General features: G+C 45.1%; 1 protein-coding gene across 1 annotated transcript in view; it reads left to right on the forward strand.

Moving 5' to 3' along the window:
• tanc2b (tetratricopeptide repeat, ankyrin repeat and coiled-coil containing 2b) overlaps positions 1-19,868 on the forward strand; it is a 136,725-nt gene that overhangs the window by 85,683 nt on the left and 31,174 nt on the right. Inside the window, 8 exon segments of the mRNA XM_064950366.1 lie at positions 4,519-4,723; positions 8,023-8,052; positions 8,055-8,279; positions 13,630-13,761; positions 16,528-16,563; positions 17,127-17,408; positions 17,632-17,759; positions 19,230-19,461. Coding sequence (XP_064806438.1) covers positions 4,519-4,723; positions 8,023-8,052; positions 8,055-8,279; positions 13,630-13,761; positions 16,528-16,563; positions 17,127-17,408; positions 17,632-17,759; positions 19,230-19,461 — 1,270 coding nt within the window.

Consider the following 19,868-nt stretch of genomic DNA (forward strand, 5'->3'; position numbering starts at 1 on the left):
GCAGCAAGTACAGCTGCGAGTCTCTTAGGGTATGTCTCTATAAGCTTGGCACATCTAGCCACTGGGATTTTTGCCCATTCTTCAAGTCAAAACGGCTCCAGCTCCTTCAAGTTGGATGAGTTCCTCTGGTGTACAGCAATTTTTGAGTCATACCACAGATTCTCAATTGACTTTGACTAGGCCATTCCAAGACATTTAAATGTTTCCCATTAAACCACTCAAGTGTTGCTTTAGCAGTATGCTTAGGATCATTGTCCTGCTGGAAGGTGAACCTACGTCCCAGTCTCAAATCTCTGGAAGACTGAAACAGGTTTCCCTCAAGAATTTTCCTGTATTTTGCACCATCCATCATTCCTTCAATTCTGACCAGTTTCCCAGTCCCTGCCGATGAAAAACATCCCCACAGCATGATGCTGTCACCACCATGCTTCACTGTGGAGATAAGTTTCTCGGAGTGATGAGAGGTGTTGGGTTTGCTCCAGACATAGCGTTTTCCTTGATGGCCTAAAAGATACATTTTAGTCTCATCTGACCAGAGTACCTTCTTCCATATGTTTTGGGAGTCTCCCACATGCCTTTTGACAAACAACAAACGTGTTTGATAATTTCTTTCTTGAAATTATTTCTTTCTCTTGGTGTCTCAACTTCAGTCGTCGTTCATTAATATATTCTGCCACTTTGGCAGAACATATTAATATAATATATTCTGCCACTTTGGTGTGCTGATATCCAGCAGGTTGACTAAGCCTAATATTTATCTTACCACTGACTGAACCTGGGCTGCTAAGTGGCATTTGCTGCAAGAGCATTAGTGAGGTCGGGCACTGATGTTTGGCGATTAGGCCTGGCTCACAGTTGACCAATTCATCCCAAAGGGTGTTGGAAGGGGTTGAGGTGATGGCTCTGTGCAGGCCAGTCAAGTTCTTCCACACCGATCTCAACAAACCATTTCTTTGTGGACCTCACTTTGCACGGGGACACTGTCATGCTGAAACAGGAAAGGGCCTTCCCCAAACTGTTGCCACAAAGTTGGAAGCACAGATCGTCTAGAATGTCATTGGAACTAAGGGACCTAGTCCAAACCATGAAAAACAGCCCCAGACCTTTATTCCTCATCCACCAAACTTTACAGTTGGCACTATGCATTTGGGCAGGTAGCATTTTCCTGGCATCCGCCAAACCCAGATTCGTCCATCGGACTGCCAGATGGTGAAGCTTGATTCACCACTCCAGAGAACATGCTTCCAATGCTCCAGAGTCCGAATGGCGGCGAGCTTTACACCACTCCAGCCGACGCTTGATATTACACGTGGTGACGTTGCTTTCAGAGGCAGTTTGGAACTCTGTAGTGAGTGCAACCGAGGATAGACTAATTTTATGCGCTACGCCCACACAGCAAACAATTTCAAAGATTTGACTGAATAACAGTTCATACAAGGATATCCGTCAATTGAAATAAATTCATTAGGCCCTAATCTATGGGTTTCACATGACTGGGCAGGGGCGCAGCCATGGGCCTGGGTGGGCATAGGCCAACCCACTGGGGAGACAGGGCCACACACTGGAGAGCCAGGCCAAGCCAATCAGAATGAGTTTTTCACCACAAAAGGGGTTTATTTCAGACAGAAATTCTCCTCAGCCCGCAGGGGAAGAAGCCCAGATGATCCCGCAGGGGAAGAAGCCAGATGTGGAGATCCTGGGTTGGCATGGTAATATGTGGCGTGTGGTTGTGAGGCTGGTTGGATGGACTGCTCCCCATCCTTCCTGACAGAGCTTGAGAGGATCTACAGAGAAGAATGGGAGAAACTCCCCAAATGCCAAGCTTGTAGCGTTATTCCCAAGAAGACTCAATGCTGTAAATGCTGGCAAAGGTGTGACTAAAAGGTCTGAATACTTATGTGAATGTGATATTTAAACAACAAAAACATATTATACATTTGCAAAAATGTATAAAAACCTGTTTTTGCTTTGTCATTATGGGGTATTGTGTGTAGATTGATGAGGGGAAAAAACAATTTAATCAATTTTAGAATAGTTTGCGATGGCACTGTATATCTTGCCACAATAAGTCTGTTTTTAAGCACTACAGCAGATGACCTGCTTTCTGTAACTCAAACCTAATTTGACACATCTACGTTTTACAGGAGAGGGAGAGACAGACAGACAATTCGAAAACAAAAACCAATTTTGATAAACTCCTATATCTACTGGGTGAAATACCACAGTGTGCAAGATTTGTGACCTGTTGCCACAAGAAAAGGGCAACCAGTGAAGAACAAACACCATTGTAAATACAACCCATGTTTACTTTCCCTTTTGTACTTGAACTATTTGCACATCGTTACAACATTGTATATAGACATAATATGACATTTGAAATGTCTTTATTCTTTTGGAACTTCTGTGAGTGTAATGTTTACTGTTAATTTTTATTGTTTATTTTTTTGTGTTTATTATCTATTTCACTTGCTTTGGCAATTTTAACATATGTTTCCCATTCCAATAAAGCCCTTGAATTGAGGGAGGGAGACGGCGTAGCCGTTGCTTCAGCTAGGTGTGTTATGGACTGTATAGGTATGGGCTGACGCAGTGTGGCTAACCGATTAGACTGATAGCACATGCTGTTATGCTGTAGTGGTGGGGGTGTATAGAGAGGTATGTGAGAGAGGTTCATTCAAGTGGCTTCTCACTCTAGAGAGAAGGGCCATAGGGCTCTGGTGAAAAGTAGTGCACAATGTAGGGAATAGGGTGCCATTTGGGATGCAAACTGGTGACTCATCGAGGACTCCTGCCGTGTGTGCTTCCTCAAGTCAAATTTTCCAATATTTTCTTCAGTAAACATAGCCTGCCCTAAGTATCTTTTTTTTTTTGATCCATGAAAATACATTGAACCTTTCAAGGGCGGCAATATGAGGATATTAAAGGATACATTTCCTTTTACTGTTAAAATCAATATACGATAAACTTTCAGTTGGCCTACAGTAGGTAGGATTGTTACGGTAGCTGGGATCTCTGCAGGATTGCTAAAGCCTATTGGCTTAGGGAGGAAGGTGACCTTCTCAACCTCCAGAAAGCCGGCCATTAATTGCCTGACCCCTCTACACCCCTCTGCCTCTCCACGTCTCTGCCTCAGCAAGGCAAAGATCCAAGCATCCAAATTCAATCCAATTCTACCGTGCATTTTAAGGTCAGATGGTCAGACTAATACACAGAAGAGATGTCCCAAATGGCATCCTATTGCCTATGTAGTGCTATACATTTGAAGTAGTGCCCTATATATGCAATAGGGTGGCATTTGGGATGCAAACCAGAGTGCACTAGCCCAGCAGATGGAGGTTATGCTGCTTGCTGAATAGAGGTGCTGTGTGTGTTCGTTTTCTGCTAGCTTCTCACAGACTGACCCTGTAAATGTGCCGATTGACTGCTCTCTTCCAAACCCTGAGTACAGGGGACAGCTCTTACTGCGCCTGCCCAACTCATTGACTGTACTGGCCCCAGGAGGGGGGGGGGGGAGAGATGAGAGGGAACACGTAACAGACAGCATGCGGCCTGACTTGGCTCTCTGTCTTGTCACTACAGCTCTGACTGACTCACACTGACCAGGAAGACCAGGGGCAGTCTGACTGTTACATAGACTGGATACAAAGGGGGCTAAGCAGTTGTGGCTTGGGGTTGAGTTGAGGCTTCAGGAGGGCATATGAGGGGGAGCCATGGTCTTCTACAGTAGATCAAGTGTATATGTCATATGCACATGGTACACAGTACAGTGAAATGCTTTCTTGCAGGTTCACCTCTCAACAATGCGACATAATAACAATAAGAGTAAGTAAGTTAAGCATAATAAAAAACATTTGCTCAATGGAATAAAAAGAGTACAAATAGCATAAATTTAAATACAAGGAAGGAACTCCAACTCATTTAGAGTAGGATATTTACACAGTATATTTGCACAATAAACGTGTTTTTTAAGCACTAGGCAGCTACGTGAACTGAGAGTCCTTTACCTTACAAATAATGAATGTGTGTGTGTGTCTGTGTGTATGTGTGAGTGTGTAGATGAGCCATGCCAGAATGCCTCTCTCCCTGTCGTGCCCTCTCATCCTAACCTGAGCTGACATCAGGGAGGGGCACGGCAGGGGGTAGTAACATTGTGACAGGTAACATCCAATGGGGGAAGGGTCAGGAGCTGTGTAAAGCTCTCTCTCTCTCAGCAAGGCTGCGGAATCATTCTGCTGCAAGAGATCAAACGGAAGCTTCAGTACTATTGGTCCCAGATAATTATACACCTACACAGAACGCAATGGAAGACAGTAGCATGGTTTCCAGTACCAGGCTCAGTGCTTACTAGAGCCAGAGATGTTTGAAACCGAGAGACTCAACATGTGATTACTTCCTTCATTACCTAGTGGTGGTAATTTGCTCCTCTCCTATTGATGGTGGGCTCAATCGTCTTGGGTTTCTGGGGTGTGTGTGTGTGGGCACGGGCTTGGGCACTGACTGTGTGTATTTCTCCTCCAGGACCTGGCTGGTAACCAGAGGATCAGTCCGTGCTCCACCCTGACCAGCAGCACAGCCTCCCCCCCGGCCGGCTCCCCCTGCTCCACCCTGCCGCCCGGCGCCGATGGTGCCATGCCCGGGGGTAACCAGGGCCACAAGGACCACGCCTACGGATCTGTCACCAGCCCCACCTCCACCCTGGAGAGCCGGGACAGCGGCATCATTGGTGAGGGGGAAGGGCTATATATACACACACACATGAACGCACACATGAAAAAATACACATACACATAGTCAGACCAATACCCCCTAATGACAAAGTGAAAACAGGATTTTCTAAATTTTGGCAATAAACTGAACCTTATTTACATACGTTTTCAGACCTTTTTCTATGAGACTCGAAATTGAGCTGAGGTGCATCCTGTTTCCATTGATCATCCTTGAGATGTTTCTACAACTTGATTGGAGTCCACCTGTGGTAAATTCAATTGATTGGACATGATTTGGAATGGCACACACCTGTCTTTATACGATCCCACATTTGACAGTACATGTCAGAGCAAAAACCAAGCCAAGAGGTCAAAGGAATTGTCCGTAGAGCTCTGAAATAGGATTGTGTTGAGGCACAGATCTGGGGAAGGGTACCAACATTCTTTGCAGCATTGAAGGTCCCCAAGAACACAGTAGCCTCCATCATTCTTAAATAGAAGTAGTTAGGAACCACCAAGACTTTTGTTAGAGCTGGCCGTCCAGCCAAACTGAGCAATCGGGGGAGAAGGACCTTGGTCAGGGAGGTGGCCAAGAACCCGATGGTCATTCTGACAAAGCTCCAGAGTTCCTCTGTGGAGATGGGAGAACATTCCAGAAGGACAAACATCTCTGCAGCACTCCACCCATCAGGGCTTTATAGTAGGGTGGCCAGACGGAAGCCAATCCTCATAAGGCACCTAAAGGACTCTGACCATGAGAAACAAGATTGTCTGGTCTAATGAAATCAAGATGTATCTATTTGACCTGAATGCCAAGTGTCTGGAGGAAACCTGGCACCATGGTGGTGGCAGCATCATGCTGTGGGGATGTTTTTCAGCTGCAGGGACTGGCAGACTAGTCAGGATCGAGGGAAAGAGGAACAGAGCAAAGTACAGAGAGATCCTTGATGAAAACCTGCTCCAGAGCGCTCAGGACCTCAGACTGGGGCAAGGTTCACCTTCCGACAGGACAGGATGCTCCCCATCCAATCTGACAGAGCTGGAGAGGATCAGCAGAGAAGAATGGGAGAAACTCCCCAAATACAGGTGTGCCAAGCTTGTAGAATCATACCCAAGATGGCTCGAGGATGTAATCGCTGCCAAAGGTGCTTCAACAAAGTACTGAGTAAAGGGTCTGACTACTCATCTAAATGTGTTATTTCAGTTTTTATACATTTGCAAACTTTTCAAAAATATGTTTTTGCCTTGTCATTATGGGGTATTGTGTATAGATGAGAAAAAAATACAATTTAATCAATTTTAGAAAAGGCTGTAACGTAACACAATGTGGAAAAAGTCAAGGGGTCTGAATACTTTCCGAATGCACTGTACAGTCGTGGCCAAAGGTTTTGAGAATGACACAAATATTAATTTCCACAAAGTTTGCTGCTTCAGTGTCTTTAGATATTTTTGCCAGATGTTACTATGGAATACTGAAGAATAATTACAAGCATTTCATAAGTGTCAAAGGCTTTTATTGACAATTACATGAAGTTGATGCAAAAAGTCAATATTTGCAGTGCTGACCCCTTTTTTTTCAAGACTGTTACAATCCACCCTGGCATGCTGTCAATTAACTTCTGGACCACATCCTGACTGATGGCAGCCCAAATTTGCATAATCAATGCTTGGAGTTTGTCATAAATTGTGGGTTTTTGTTTGTCCACCCGCCTCTTGAGGATTGACCACAAGTTCTCAATGGGATTAAGGTCTGGGGAGTTTCCTGGCCATGGACCCAAAACATCGATGTTTTGTTCCCCGAGCCACTTAGTTATCACTTTTGCCTTATGGCAAGGTGCTCCATCATGCTGGAAAAGGCATTGTTTGTCACCAAACTGTTCCTGGATGGTTGGTTGAAGTTGCTCTCGGAGGATGTGTTGGTACCATTCTTTATTCATGGCTGTGTTCTTAGGCAAAATTGTGAGTGAGCCCACTCCCTTGGCTGAGAAGCAACCCCACACATGAATGGTCTCAGGATGCTTTACTGTTGGCATGACACAGGACTGATGGTAGCGCTCACCTTGTCTTCTCCGGACAAGTTTTTTCCGGATGCCCCAAACAATCGAATAGGGGATTCATCAGAGAAAATGACTTTACCCCAGTCCCCAGCAGTTCAATCCCTGTACCTTTTGCAGAATATCAGTCTGTCCCTGATGTTTTTTCAGGAGAAAAGTAGCTTCTTTGCTGCCCTTCTTGACACCAGGCTATCCTCCAAAAGTCTTCACCTCACTGTGCATGTAGATGCACTCACACCTGGCTGCTGCCATTCCTGAGCAAGCTCTGTACTGGTGGTGCCCCGATCCCGCAGCTGAATCAACTTTAGAAGACGGTCCTGGCGCTTGCTGAACTTTCTTGGGCGTCCTGAAGCCGCCTTCACAACAATTGAACCACTCTCCTTGAAGTTCTTGATGATGCGATAAATGGTTGATTTAAATGCAATCTTACTGGCAGCAAAAAAACATTTTTTTTTGTTACCTTAATTTTACTAGGCAAGTCAGTTAAGAACAAATTCTTATTTTCAATGACGGCCTAGGAACAGTGGGTACCTGAACTACCTGTTCAGGGGCAGAACGACAGATTTGTACCTTGTCAGCTCGGGGATTTGAACTTGCAACCTTTCAATTACTAGTCCAACACTCTAACCACTAGGCTATCCTGCCGCCCCAACTTTGCTCACTCCACTCCGCTCCACTCCGCTCACTCCATCTCTCAATATCGTGCCTGTGAAGCCCTTTTTGTGCATAGCAATGATGACGGCACGTGTTTCCTTGCAGGTAACCATGGTTGACAGAGGAAGAACAATGATTCCAAACACCACCCTCCTTTTGAAGCTTCCAGTCTGTTATTTGAACTCGATCAGCATGACAGAGTGATCTCCAGCCTTGTCCTCGTCAACACTCACACCTGTGTTAACGAGAGAATCACTGACATGATGTCAGCTGGTCCTTTTTTGGCAGGGCTGAAATGCAGTGGACATGTTTTTGGGGGATTCATTTCATTTGCATGGCAAAGAGGGACTTTGCAATTAATTGCAATTCATCTGATCACTCTTCATAACATTCTGGAGTATATGCAAATTGCCATCATACAAACTGAGGCAGCAGACTTTGTGAAAGTTAATATTTGTGTCATTCTCAAAACTTTTGGCCACAACTGTATATGATTGGTTGTGATGTTGGCTCATCAAGCATGGTCGTAGCAGAGTCAACCCCTCCTTCCTTACACTCTGACCCCTGACCCCTCTCCTTTACTCCCGTTGTTCCTTCCTTCCTTCCAGCCACCTTGACCAGCTACTCAGAGAATGCTGAGCGGGGGGTAAATACGGGGAGGGGGGTTTCTCGCGTGGCAGTAACCTGAAGCTGTGGCAGAGCCAGAAGTCTGGCACTGACTCGTTCCTGTACCGTGTGGACGAGAACATGGCCGCCTCAACCTACAGCCTCAACAAGATCCCTGAGAGACACCTGGACAGCATGTCCTCCCACTCCGCTCACTCCATCCCTCTGTACCTCATGCCTCGCCCTAACTCCGTCGCAGGTGAGTCCCACCCTCTTCCTCGCTCTTCCTGCTTGGTCTGTTCCTACTGTACACATCTATATCCTAACCTTTGACCTTTGACGTTGACCTACGGCTTAACCTTGACTGCATCCTTATGCAGTGTCCTTCCTTCCCCTTTTTATCTAAAAGGCGCAAGATAATGTTGACAGCCTCATTCTCAGTATTGAGCTCTATTGTTGGATTCCAGGAAAATATATATATATTTTGCACATTCTGTCATTTGTATCTGAATGTTGAGGGGAACATTACATAGAAAATGTATGTGTGTCTAGTTATGACACTTATAGCATGCCTCAAATAGCTTATTCCCCAAAGTATGGCTAAATTCATCTTAAAATGTGAAGTTACATAACAGGCTGCCATTCATGATGGATCTTATTGTATTATTGTCCTGCTATTCAGAGCCGAGACATTCTTTGGAGATGAGCTGTATTACTGAGCCTTCCCTTCAGACGTTACAGTGTTGCGAAGATGCAGTGGGGTTCCGACAATGTCAATACTAACATACCGCTCAGAATGAACTCCCAGTGTATTGTTTCATTCTTAGTAGTGTGCCAGAGTAGATAATGGAACAGTTTCATTAAAAGGAGTAATATACCTCACACATATCGGTTCTGACCTGCTCTCTATGTCAGCCATGTTCTAATAGCTAACTGTCTGTCTGACAGCCAGGTAGTGGGTGTACAGACAGTGGTTTAGAGAGAATGAGTTTCAATCTATTCTCCTGCTTCAATAATGAGTCCTTGAAAAAGGACAGAGCAGGCAGGAGGAGTGGGCTCGAGAGCTGCTCAAGAAGTAACATGACATGAGATGAGGTGAGAGTGACAGCGAGGGAGGGAGAGGAGCGAAAGAAGGAGAGATGATTTATTTTATCCAGGCCTACAGTAGAATGAACCTTGTGAGTGGTGGAATGGGACTGAGAAGGAGGAGAGAAGTGGATGCATTAGGAGGTAGGGAAAGAGGGAGAGCTATCTCCTCCACCAAGGGGAAGAAGAGCGAGGGATGGAAGAAAGGAGGGAGGAGAGGAGGCCGTGGATTGGCTGGTCTCCCACGGCAGAGGAACATCAGAGCTTCAGGCATTAACCGTTTCTATCCCCCTGAGTCACTGTGAGGGAGAGAGACACTGCTTTGAAGTGTAGGAGGAGAGAACTAGCTGAGACCGTGGAGTGAGAGGAAAGGGAGGCTGCAGAGGTGGAAAATGAGGAGAGGGGGATACTTTATTACCTAATGAGAGAGAAGCTTGTTGGGAGAGGGTGAGAGAGATGGAGGGAGGTGAGGGATGGAGAGAAAAGAGAGAGGGTGAAGGAGGGAGGAAATATATAATGTTAAAGGATAAAGGAGGATATCTTTTCTGTCTCGTTCACTGTCGTCTCAGTAGTATTTTAAGTGGAATAGAACAGAACTGAATAGAAACCTCTCATTGAAAAATGTACATTATCCTCAAACTCTTTGGCCTTGAAGACCAGACTAATAAAACATAGTCAGTAACCCATCAGGTTTTGCACCATGCCATTCTTCAGAATTTTCACCTCTGTACATATTAATAATGTAGGGTGTATCCAAAATGGAGCCGTATGGGCCCTGGTCAAAATGAGTGCACTAAATAGCAATAGGGTCCAATTTGGTATGCAACCTGTATTGCAGAAATATTACACTAGAAATGTCAATACCTCTATTTCCCCTTGGAGAGGGAGATTGGACGGCATCACATTTTACAGGAGACAATAGCATTTAGTTAATTTCTGAAATGTGTTGTGGGATAACTGGCTGGACTGTTGGGATACCAGGCCTACTGCCAAGCCTGGATGTATATCAGAGAGCAGCAATGTTCTTGGACATTGCTGGTGCTTTATAACTAGGTGGTTAAAGCAGGAACATGCGCATTCACGCACACAACTGGGTGAGGTCTCCACCATGCTATTCAGCGCCAGGAGTAATTTCATCATGATGTCTCTCTCTCTCACTCTCACTCTCTCACTAACACTTTTCCCCCTCCATTTCCACTGAGCACGCTAGTTGTGCTATCTTAGCTGCATTGGCACAGACACTGCATTGCTGATAGATAGTGAATTCAACTCTCAACTCAGTCCTCCTCAGATTAAAACCGAGTTGAAGAAAGGGAAAGGGAGAATTTGAATTTAGCTCCTGATCTTATTCCTAAGCCCAAACATTATCTTTGACCTTTTGTATTAGTTTAGTGGTACCTGTACCCAGATCTGTTTGTGCTGTCTTGCCAACTCCTATGGTCATTGTCATGCCAAACATGTAGGCCATACATCACAAACGGACCAGGCTCGCGTAGTGGTAGTAGGAGTGGCGTTTCTTATCTGAACAAACCAGTCTGTGTCCCAATTGACACCCAATTTCCCATTTAGTGCAATAGATTTTTCTTTTCTTTACCAGGGCCCATAGGGCTTGGATCAAAAGTAGTGCACTATATAGGGAATAGGGTGCAGTTTGGGACTTACATCACCCAGTTCCATAACCATGGCCACCCCCATTCCAGTAGGGTCCAGGGCCAAGCCCCCAGCATTCCCAGCTGCTGTCCTCCCTCCATTTTGGGAAAGCTGTGCTGTGAGCTTCATCATTGGTTGACTCCATTGTTGGTTTGCTGTAGTGACTCACTGCAATCAACAGACACACATGCTACTGGAGCATTAACACTAAGCTGGTGATGCACACAAGCTGCTGGGAGGTGAACCCTCTGAGACGGACAGAGGAGGAAGAGACCAGTGTTAATGTTCAGACTGATCTGATCCCAGCATACCTCTCTAGATCTCTCCCCATGGATTATATTGTACTTCCAACCTGGGTGCAGTTTTCCTGGATAGATGCTACTGACGAGTTAGGGCTGATCTGAGAGGGAGTCAATAGGAAGTCATGCTCGACCCCCTTCCTCTCCTTCCTCACTCCATGATGCATCTGTGGATCTATTCAGGTAGAGTTTCAAAGAAGACAGTGCCTCAAGGTGTGATTGACTGTTTGTTGACCTCCATGCTCTGAGAGTAGAGTAGTGAATCTCTCTCTCTCTCTCTCTCTCTCTCTCTCTCTCTCAAAGCTGTGGTCTGACATTGCTGTAGACATACCTTATAACTGATAGTTCACTTAGTCATACATACAGTGCCTTGCGAAAGTATTCGGCCCCCTTGAACTTTGCGACGTTTTGCCACATTTCAGGCTTCAAACATAAAGATATAAAACTGTATTTTTTTGTGAGGAATCAACAACAAGTGGGACACAATCATGAAGTGGAACGACATTTATTGGATATTTCAAACTTTTTTAACAAATCAAAAACTGAAAAATTGGGCGTGCAAAATTATTCAGCCCCTTTACTTTCAGTGCAGCAAACTCTCTCCAGAAATTCAGTGAGGATCTCTGAATGATCCAATGTTGACCTAAATGACTAATGATGATAAATACAATCCACCTGTGTGTAATCAAGTCTCCGTATAAATGCACCTGCACTGTGATAGTCTCAGAGGTCTGTTAAAAGCGCAGAGAGCATCATGAAGAACAAGGAACACACCAGGCAGGTCCGAGATACTGTTGTGAAGAAGTTTAAATTTGGATTTGGATACAAAAATATTTCCCAAGCTTTAAACATCCCAAGGAGCACTGTGCAAGCGATAATATTGAAATGGAAGGAGTATGAGACCACTGCAAATCTACCAAGACCTGGCCGTCCCTCTAAACTTTCAGCTCATACAAGGAGAAGACTGATCAGAGATGCAGCCAAAGGTGGGAGACTCTGTCCATAGGACAACAATCAGTTGTATATTGCACAAATCTGGCCTTTATGGAAGAGTGGCAAGAAGAAAGCCATTTCTTAAAGATATCCATAAAAAGTGTTGTTTAAAGTTTGCCACAAGCCACCTGGGAGACACACCAAACATGTGGAAGAAGGTGCTCTGGTCAGATGAAACCAAAATTGAACTTTTTGGCAACAATGCAAAACGTTATGTTTGGCGTAAAAGCAACACAGCTCATCACCCTGAACACACCATACCCACTGTCAAACATGGTGGTGGCAGCATCATGGTTTGGGCCTGCTTTTCTTCAGCAGGGACAGGGAAGATGGTTAAAATTGATGGGAAGATTGATGGAGCCAAATACAGGACCATTCTGGAAGAAAACCTGATGGAGTCTGCAAAAGACCTGAGACTGGGACGGAGATTTGTCTTCCAACAAGACAATGATCCAAAACATAAAGCAAAATCTACAATGGAATGGTTCAAAAATAAACATATCCAGGTGTTAGAATGGCCAAGTCAAAGTCCAGACCTGAATCCAATCGAGAATCTGTGGAAAGAACTGAAAACTGCTGTTCACAAATGCTCTCCATCCAACCTCACTGAGCTCGAGCTGTTTTGCAAGGAGGAATGGGTAAAAATGTCAGTCTCTCGATGTGCAAAACTGATAGAGACATACCCCAAGCGACTTACAGCTGTAATCGCAGCAAAAGGTGGCGCTACAAAGTATTAACTTAAGGGGGCTGAATAATTTTGCACGCCCAATTTTTCAGTTTTTGATTTGTTAAAAAAGTTTGAAATATCCAATAAATGTCGTTCCACTTCATGATTGTGTCCCACTTGTTGTTGATTCTTCACAAAAAAATACAATTTTATATATTTATGTTTGAAGCCTGAAATGTGGCAAAAGGTCGTAAAGTTCAAGGGGGCCGAATACTTTTGCAAGGCACTGTATGTCCTCCTCTGACTCTGACTTGCTTTGAGGCTGCAGCTCCCACTGATGTGGTGGCGGGTTGAGGGAACTGACCCCCCCCTCACACACACACACCAGCCTCTGTAATCTCATTGACAATGCAGTGGCCCCCAGAGTAGAGCTGGTCTGCAGACACAGCATGGTGTGAGCAAGCAGCAGTGTCAGTGTGAAGGATTTTTCTCCATGAATAAGACATTTGTCTGCAGAGTTAATTAATCCACAGGGTCGAGGTGGCATCTGCCTCCTCTCACAAGCCCATGGAACAGCCGTTCAGAGGGGGGTGGGGAACAGGTCCATGTAACAGTCATATTGCATCCCTCCCTCCTGCCTTCCTCTCTAAACTTTACTGTGAACTTACTCAGTCTTGACGACCAAACCGCCTCAGGATGCTGGCATGAGCTATCATAATACTGTATGTGAATCAAAGCTGCATGTGAATCAAACGGTTTCTTTCTCTCCTCTTCCACACACATTACACATTACACACACACACACACACACACACACACACACACACACACACACACACACACACACACACACACACACACACACACACACACACACACACACACACACACACACACACACACACACACCTCAGCCACCAGCTCGGCTCACCTGGAGGACCTGACCTACCTGGATGATCAGAGACACACTCCGCTGCGCACGTCGATGCGCATGAATCGACAGAGCACACACACCGGACCAGGCCACGCCCAGACTGACCTCAGAGGTAAGACAGGAGCACTATAGGCCTTCAGAAGAGACAGGTTGCTTCCCAAATGACACCCTATTCTCTATATATAGGGCTCTGGTCAAATGTGCACTATATAGGGAATAGGGTGACATTTGGGACAACCATAATGTTCTCCCCTCGCCATTCTTCCTTCTTTACTTATTTAGCCACTAATGAACTCATCACAGTCTTCTGCCATCCAGCCATACAGTATAGGGATACAGCAAGCTGCTGCCTCAAGTGCTTTTACATTTCACACTTAGCTGTGTGTCTCCATAACACATCTACAAAATAATAATTATATCACATGAGCGTGCGTGCTTCTGCATGTGTGTGTGGGCTCCCCATAGCCAGCTGCAGAGTAGAGGGCTCTAGGCCTGGTACTCTCTGAGCTCTACAGCCACTTGTTTTTCTCCTCTCCTAAGCGCAGCCAAGTGTGTTTACAAGCCGGCCCACTGCATCCAGGCATGCTTCTTGCCTCTTCCGATCAGTGTTAGCAACCTTCCTGAGTAAACTACACCACTACACCGCCTTACTTCAGGGAGAGAGACTTACTTAACTAGTTGGTATGGCCGCACAGTGAGTTTTAAAGGAGAGCAAATTGTCTGCTATAAAAGTAGGTATGGTCGCAAAAGGAGCAACACATTGCTGCTATACTATAGTGAGTATGTATGAGCGGGTTGTTGTGCTAGTCAGATGGTAACCAAATGCTGAAGTGTCCTCCTTGGTTGGCACTGCTTCACTTCCTTTGTTTTATGTTGTTTGATGCTGTCATGGAAATCAAGAGACTAGCTCAGTGATGCTGTTTTAAGCCCAGTGAGTGAGTCAGAGTGAAGATAGCAGGGAGAAGAGAATATGTGTCCCAAATGGCTCCCTATTTAGTGAACTACTTTTGAACAGGGCCCATAGGGGTCTGGTCAAAAGTAGTGCACTAGATAGGGAATAGGGTGCCATTTGGGAAATAACCATGGTACAGTAGCTTAGCAAGAGATGGTGATAGACCTGGTGAATCAGGCAGATGCAGTTTCTTAGATTGCCTCCCACCTAATACACTCATTCTAGACACACACATGCAGGCTCAAAAATCCATACATGCAAATGTATGAACGCACGCACGAAGGCAGACACACACGCACATCTGTGGAGTAGAGCTGTCTGGGCCTAATGTAACCCTGGTCCTTCATATGGAGCAGACTGAAGTACCACTCCTCCTCACCTCCCTCCATTCTTTCAGCCTCCCCTGCTCTGAGTCATCCACACCTAGTGAATAATTAAAGTGTCTGAGTGAGCCTTTCCGTCTGGACACGTACACACACAGTGATACCACTCTGTCTAGCTGGTCAGGGGGAGAGGAGAGGAGCAGAGTGATCCCTAGGCTTATACCTCTCACAGCCTTGTCTAAGCAGGAAGTGATGCAGCTCCAGATACAGCACCCCCCACAGACCCGCTCCATGCTCCCTCCTTCCTGCTCACAACATGGCAGCCATGTTTCTAGGATTTTATCACCTTCAGCAGACCAGCAGAGGCACTATGACTTAGCTAATAGGCCTAATGCTTAATGGTCTTTGCCATAGACAACTGCTAGTGCTGAGTAGTACCTTGTGTGAGGTGATTACAGTGGGAGAAGAGACTAAATGCCAGCCCTGTATTGGTGCTGGCATTTAGTCACTTAATGAGATTAGCACCACTTAATGCAGGACACCGTATTAATTGACATCTGCTATGGCCGGTGCCCGGTCTAACTAACACACAGTGAAGAGAAAGGGTTGGGAGTTTTAGTCTTTTTCCATTACTGATATCTACCACACTCTTTCGTAGTCTATGAGATTCTATTCATCCGTTTTAGGATCGATTGAAGGATGGCAATGCAGAAAAGATTTTCGATGGTTTGCTGCATCCCAGCAACTATTTTATGCCAAGGCTCAGTGTGCGTCTCTGTGTCTCTGTCTGTGTCTCTGTCTGTGTCTCTGTGTCTCTGTCTGTGTCCATGTTTGTGTATTGTCGGTTTTTGTTTGTGGTGATTCAGCGAAATTGAGTTTATCAAGTTGTGTTGACTGCATATACATAATATATGGTGCTGCTGATGTCAGGCTATATTCACAGATTGGAAGTAGTTTTTCCCCAGGTATATCTATACTACTGCACTACTGTGCGGTCATCAACCATTTTCCCCAACTTGTTATTATTATTATTATTATTGGCTTAGCTGTAAAACATGCTTGGCCCAGCACTTTGTACATTTTGGGAAGGAATATATTATATAAATAACAGCAATTGGAGCTCATTACATTGTGATGCTCCTTATGTAACACACACACCGTTCATCACACGTGTTCTCCCCAGCCCTGACTCATGGTCTGTCTATTGCATTTATGTTGTACTGTGTCGCCTGCCCTAAACCAATAGATAGATATCACTTGACCACAGGATATTTCTTTCTGGGAGTGTACTGCCTTACAATAGATGGATCTGGAGATGTTATTATATCATATTAGTTGATATCTGATGCTGCAGTCTCCATCTCCTATTGCGGCTCTCTGTACCAGTGTTGGGGGCCGGTTCCATATTCCAGTTCTTCATTGGAATTAGAATTGGAATTTCAGTTATTTCCTGAATTGAAATGTAATTGACCTTTGACCACCAACCCTGCTCTGCACCATTAGCATACTGCACACGGCTGCCAGCGTCCATTCTGTTATGCTTCCCATGACCCTGTCTGTTCTTTCATTGCCTCCTCTTTTCTCTCACTTCTGTTTGTCTCAGCTTCTGCTAACAACCATGCCTGGCAATCCCAATCACGTAAGTTTACTTTACTTTAATCTGGTTACATGTCTGGTAACATGCATTTTGTCCATATTTCCACTGATGTTGTTTCAGATAATACAGCTAACTGTAAAATTAAGAGAAGTAGGAACAATAACTCCTGTTTAGATTTGGTCCTTCTCTCATCTCCAGACATATATTTTAGTCCAAACATAGTTCACATCCATTTGTTTTTTAATACTACTCTTGTTCAGATGAACGGATGCCCAGACAGTCTTTGAAAAACAACACATTTATCTAATGACTCCCCCTAGTGTGGAAAAATAATAGTATTTGTGTTAGGACATACAGGTTTCAATTGTGAAACAAATGAATATTTCCCTTGAATCCCTTCTCTGTCACACATGATTACAGCAGTGATTACAGTAGGGATTACAGTAGTGATTACAGCAGTAGGAGGAAGTCCCATGACAGTCAGGACTCACTATAGGCCATACACACTCATTTTCTTAATGTAGTGGCAGCATTTCTCTGTAAAATAAAGAGCAACCATTGTAACTGTCCATCCTCTCTCTCTCTCTCTCCCCCTGCCCCTCCAGTGCGGTTTGCCCCATACCGGCCACCTGACATCTCCTTGAAGCCCCTCCTCTTCGAGGTGCCCAGCATCACCATGGACTCCGTTTTCACCGGCCGTGATTGGCTGTTCCAGGAGGTCGATGCCCATCTCAACAGAGGCAACAACATCCCCAACCTCGGCGTAGTTGTTGTGGGCAACATTGGCTACGGCAAGACAGCCATCATCTCTCGTCTGGTGGCGCTGAGCTGCCACGGAACGCGCATGAGACAGATCGCCTCTGACTCTCCGCAGGCCTCTCCCAAACGTAGGCTCAGATACTCATGAATAGAGAGTGCTATTAAAATGGTCACAACCAACAAGTCAGCTTTCAATAAAGTTTCTAAAATAACATTTCTGTTGAACAAAACAGAGGTGGAGTGCATGCTTTGCTATTGTTGGAACGTCAGATTGATCCTTTAAGCTGATATAAAAATGGTTTGACAAACATGCCATTGGTTAAATCCTCTTCCTTCTATGCTTCTTCTCAGATGGAGAGCTCCCCCTTACTCAGCCCCAGCCGGCCTATAGCACAGGTACTCTGGGAGGGGGCAGCTGTCCCGGGACCCCTGAAATGAGACGACGCCAGGAGGAGGCCATGAGGAGACTGGCATCTCAGGTAAAAAAAGAGGACTCTCCAATAACAATTATACCCTCATTGCCAAGCTAGCAGACCAGTTAGAATGCATGCCCAACACATCTTCATACTAAGTGACATGCTAGTCTGGATTTTGGACCAGTTTCACAGCATATTTGACTCATCAGTACACAAGGCTAGCTGTTTTAATTGCAAACATCCAGTTTGGCCTAGAAACATTCTTTCTAACAACTCTTTCTCTTTCAGTGGAGTAAATGTGTTAACATTTATGAACCTGTCTAGTCTGAAGTTAAATATGAATGATGTGTGAGGCGGTGCTTAGTGGCTTCCCTAAATCCCCACACCACACACATCATACCATAGCCCCAGCTTCCCCCTATCCCCTAAATGGGGGTGACAGACGCGCCTTGCCATCTGTAGCCCCAGCCCCAGCCCCATTCCTCTCCCCAGTCTGCTGCATAATGCAGATGTGTTTAAAAGAGAAAAAACAACTTTGCCAGGGAGCCTTATGAAATATGTATACCTGCAGAAAGCCATTTCCCAGCCAAGCTATTATATCTTGTTAACTCGATGCATTAATAATTGAGCCCGCTCCCACTTTTCTCCCTTTGTTTTAAGCTCTGTTTTATTCCTCTGTGACTCAATTAGCATTTTATCCTGATTAGTTATTTTATCCCTACGGTTCCCTTGATGAAACAGAGGAACAGAGGCTGGCGCTTGTCCATGTCAACTGTCATAGTCCCCGAGCTGGACACACCTTGCTGGTGGCGCAGCTTACTAATTGCTTCACTTCACCTCTCTCCTCCTCTTTTTCATTTTTATTTTTCTCTCCTTACCTCTTTCACGCCCATCTGTTCTTTGTGTTATCTGCTCGTGGCAGTTTATAAAGCTTTGTGCTCACTGTGCTGAGAATGTATTATTATAGAGAAACACACTGAGATTACTCATCTGTGTTGTGCAGATAATCATTTAGACTTTTGACTCCTCTGGGTGTCCGTCTAAACATGCAATTAAACACACACTCATTCACATTCATCTTTTCTCAACGGCAGGGAGCTCTGAATTATTTATTGGCTGAAAACAGAAAAGAGAAACGAGACGTAATATGTTCATTACACTGCAATCATCCACCATGAACTAGTTGACTCACTAGTTGATTCACTGCTACAATTGATTTGGTGAGTCAACTAGTGAGTCAACTAGTGAGTCAACTAGTTCATGGTGGATGAGTTGACTCACCAAATCAATTGTAGCAGCGCCAGTTTATAAAACCTGATTCTTATTGTCAAAACATAGAAAACAGGACCGTGTTCATTAAGCACCAATCTGAAGAATGACCTGGACTTGGTCCAATAAGAAATGCACATTTTATTTTTAAATGTTTTTTTAAATGTTTTTGCTACAGTGTGACCTAATAACCTGAACCCCGTCTTATATTTTCCACCCCCTTTTACTGACCTACCATGTCTCTCCCCTCTCTATCGCCCCCAGGTGGTGGCGTACCACTACTGCCAGGCGGACAACGCCTACACGTGCCTGGTGCCAGAGTTTGTCCACAACGTGGCAGCGTTGCTGTGTCGCTCGCCACAGCTCATGGCCTACAGAGAGCTGCTGCTCAGGGAGCCACAACTACAGAGCATGCTCAGTCTTCGCTCCTGTGTTCAGGATCCCCTGGCCTCCTTCAGAAGAGGAGTTCTAGAACCCCTAGATGCCCTCTACAAAGGTGATACAATTCTCTGCTATAGGCCCTGGTTAAAAGCCCTATAGGCCCTGGTTAAAATCCGTATTGGCCCTGGTTAAAATCCCTATAGGCCCTGGTTAAAATCCCTATAGGCCCCGGTTAAAAGTAGAGCCCTATAGGCCCTGGTTAAAATATGTATAGGCCCTGGTTAAAAGTAGAGCCCTGATAGGCCCTGGTTAAAATCCCTATAGGCCCTGGTTAAAAGTAGAGCCCTATAGGCCCTGGTTAAAATCCCTATAGGCCCTGGTTAAAAGTAGAGCCCTATAGGCCCTGGTTAAAATCCCTATAGGCCCTGGTTAAAAGCCCTATAGGCCCTGGTTAAAAGTAGAGCCCTATAGGCCCTGGTTAAAATCCCTATAGGCCCTGGATAAAAGCCCTATAGGCCCTGG

The sequence above is a fragment of the Oncorhynchus masou genome, chromosome 31, assembly GCF_036934945.1.
Source record: "Oncorhynchus masou masou isolate Uvic2021 chromosome 31, UVic_Omas_1.1, whole genome shotgun sequence".
NCBI classification, from domain to species: domain Eukaryota; kingdom Metazoa; phylum Chordata; class Actinopteri; order Salmoniformes; family Salmonidae; genus Oncorhynchus; species Oncorhynchus masou.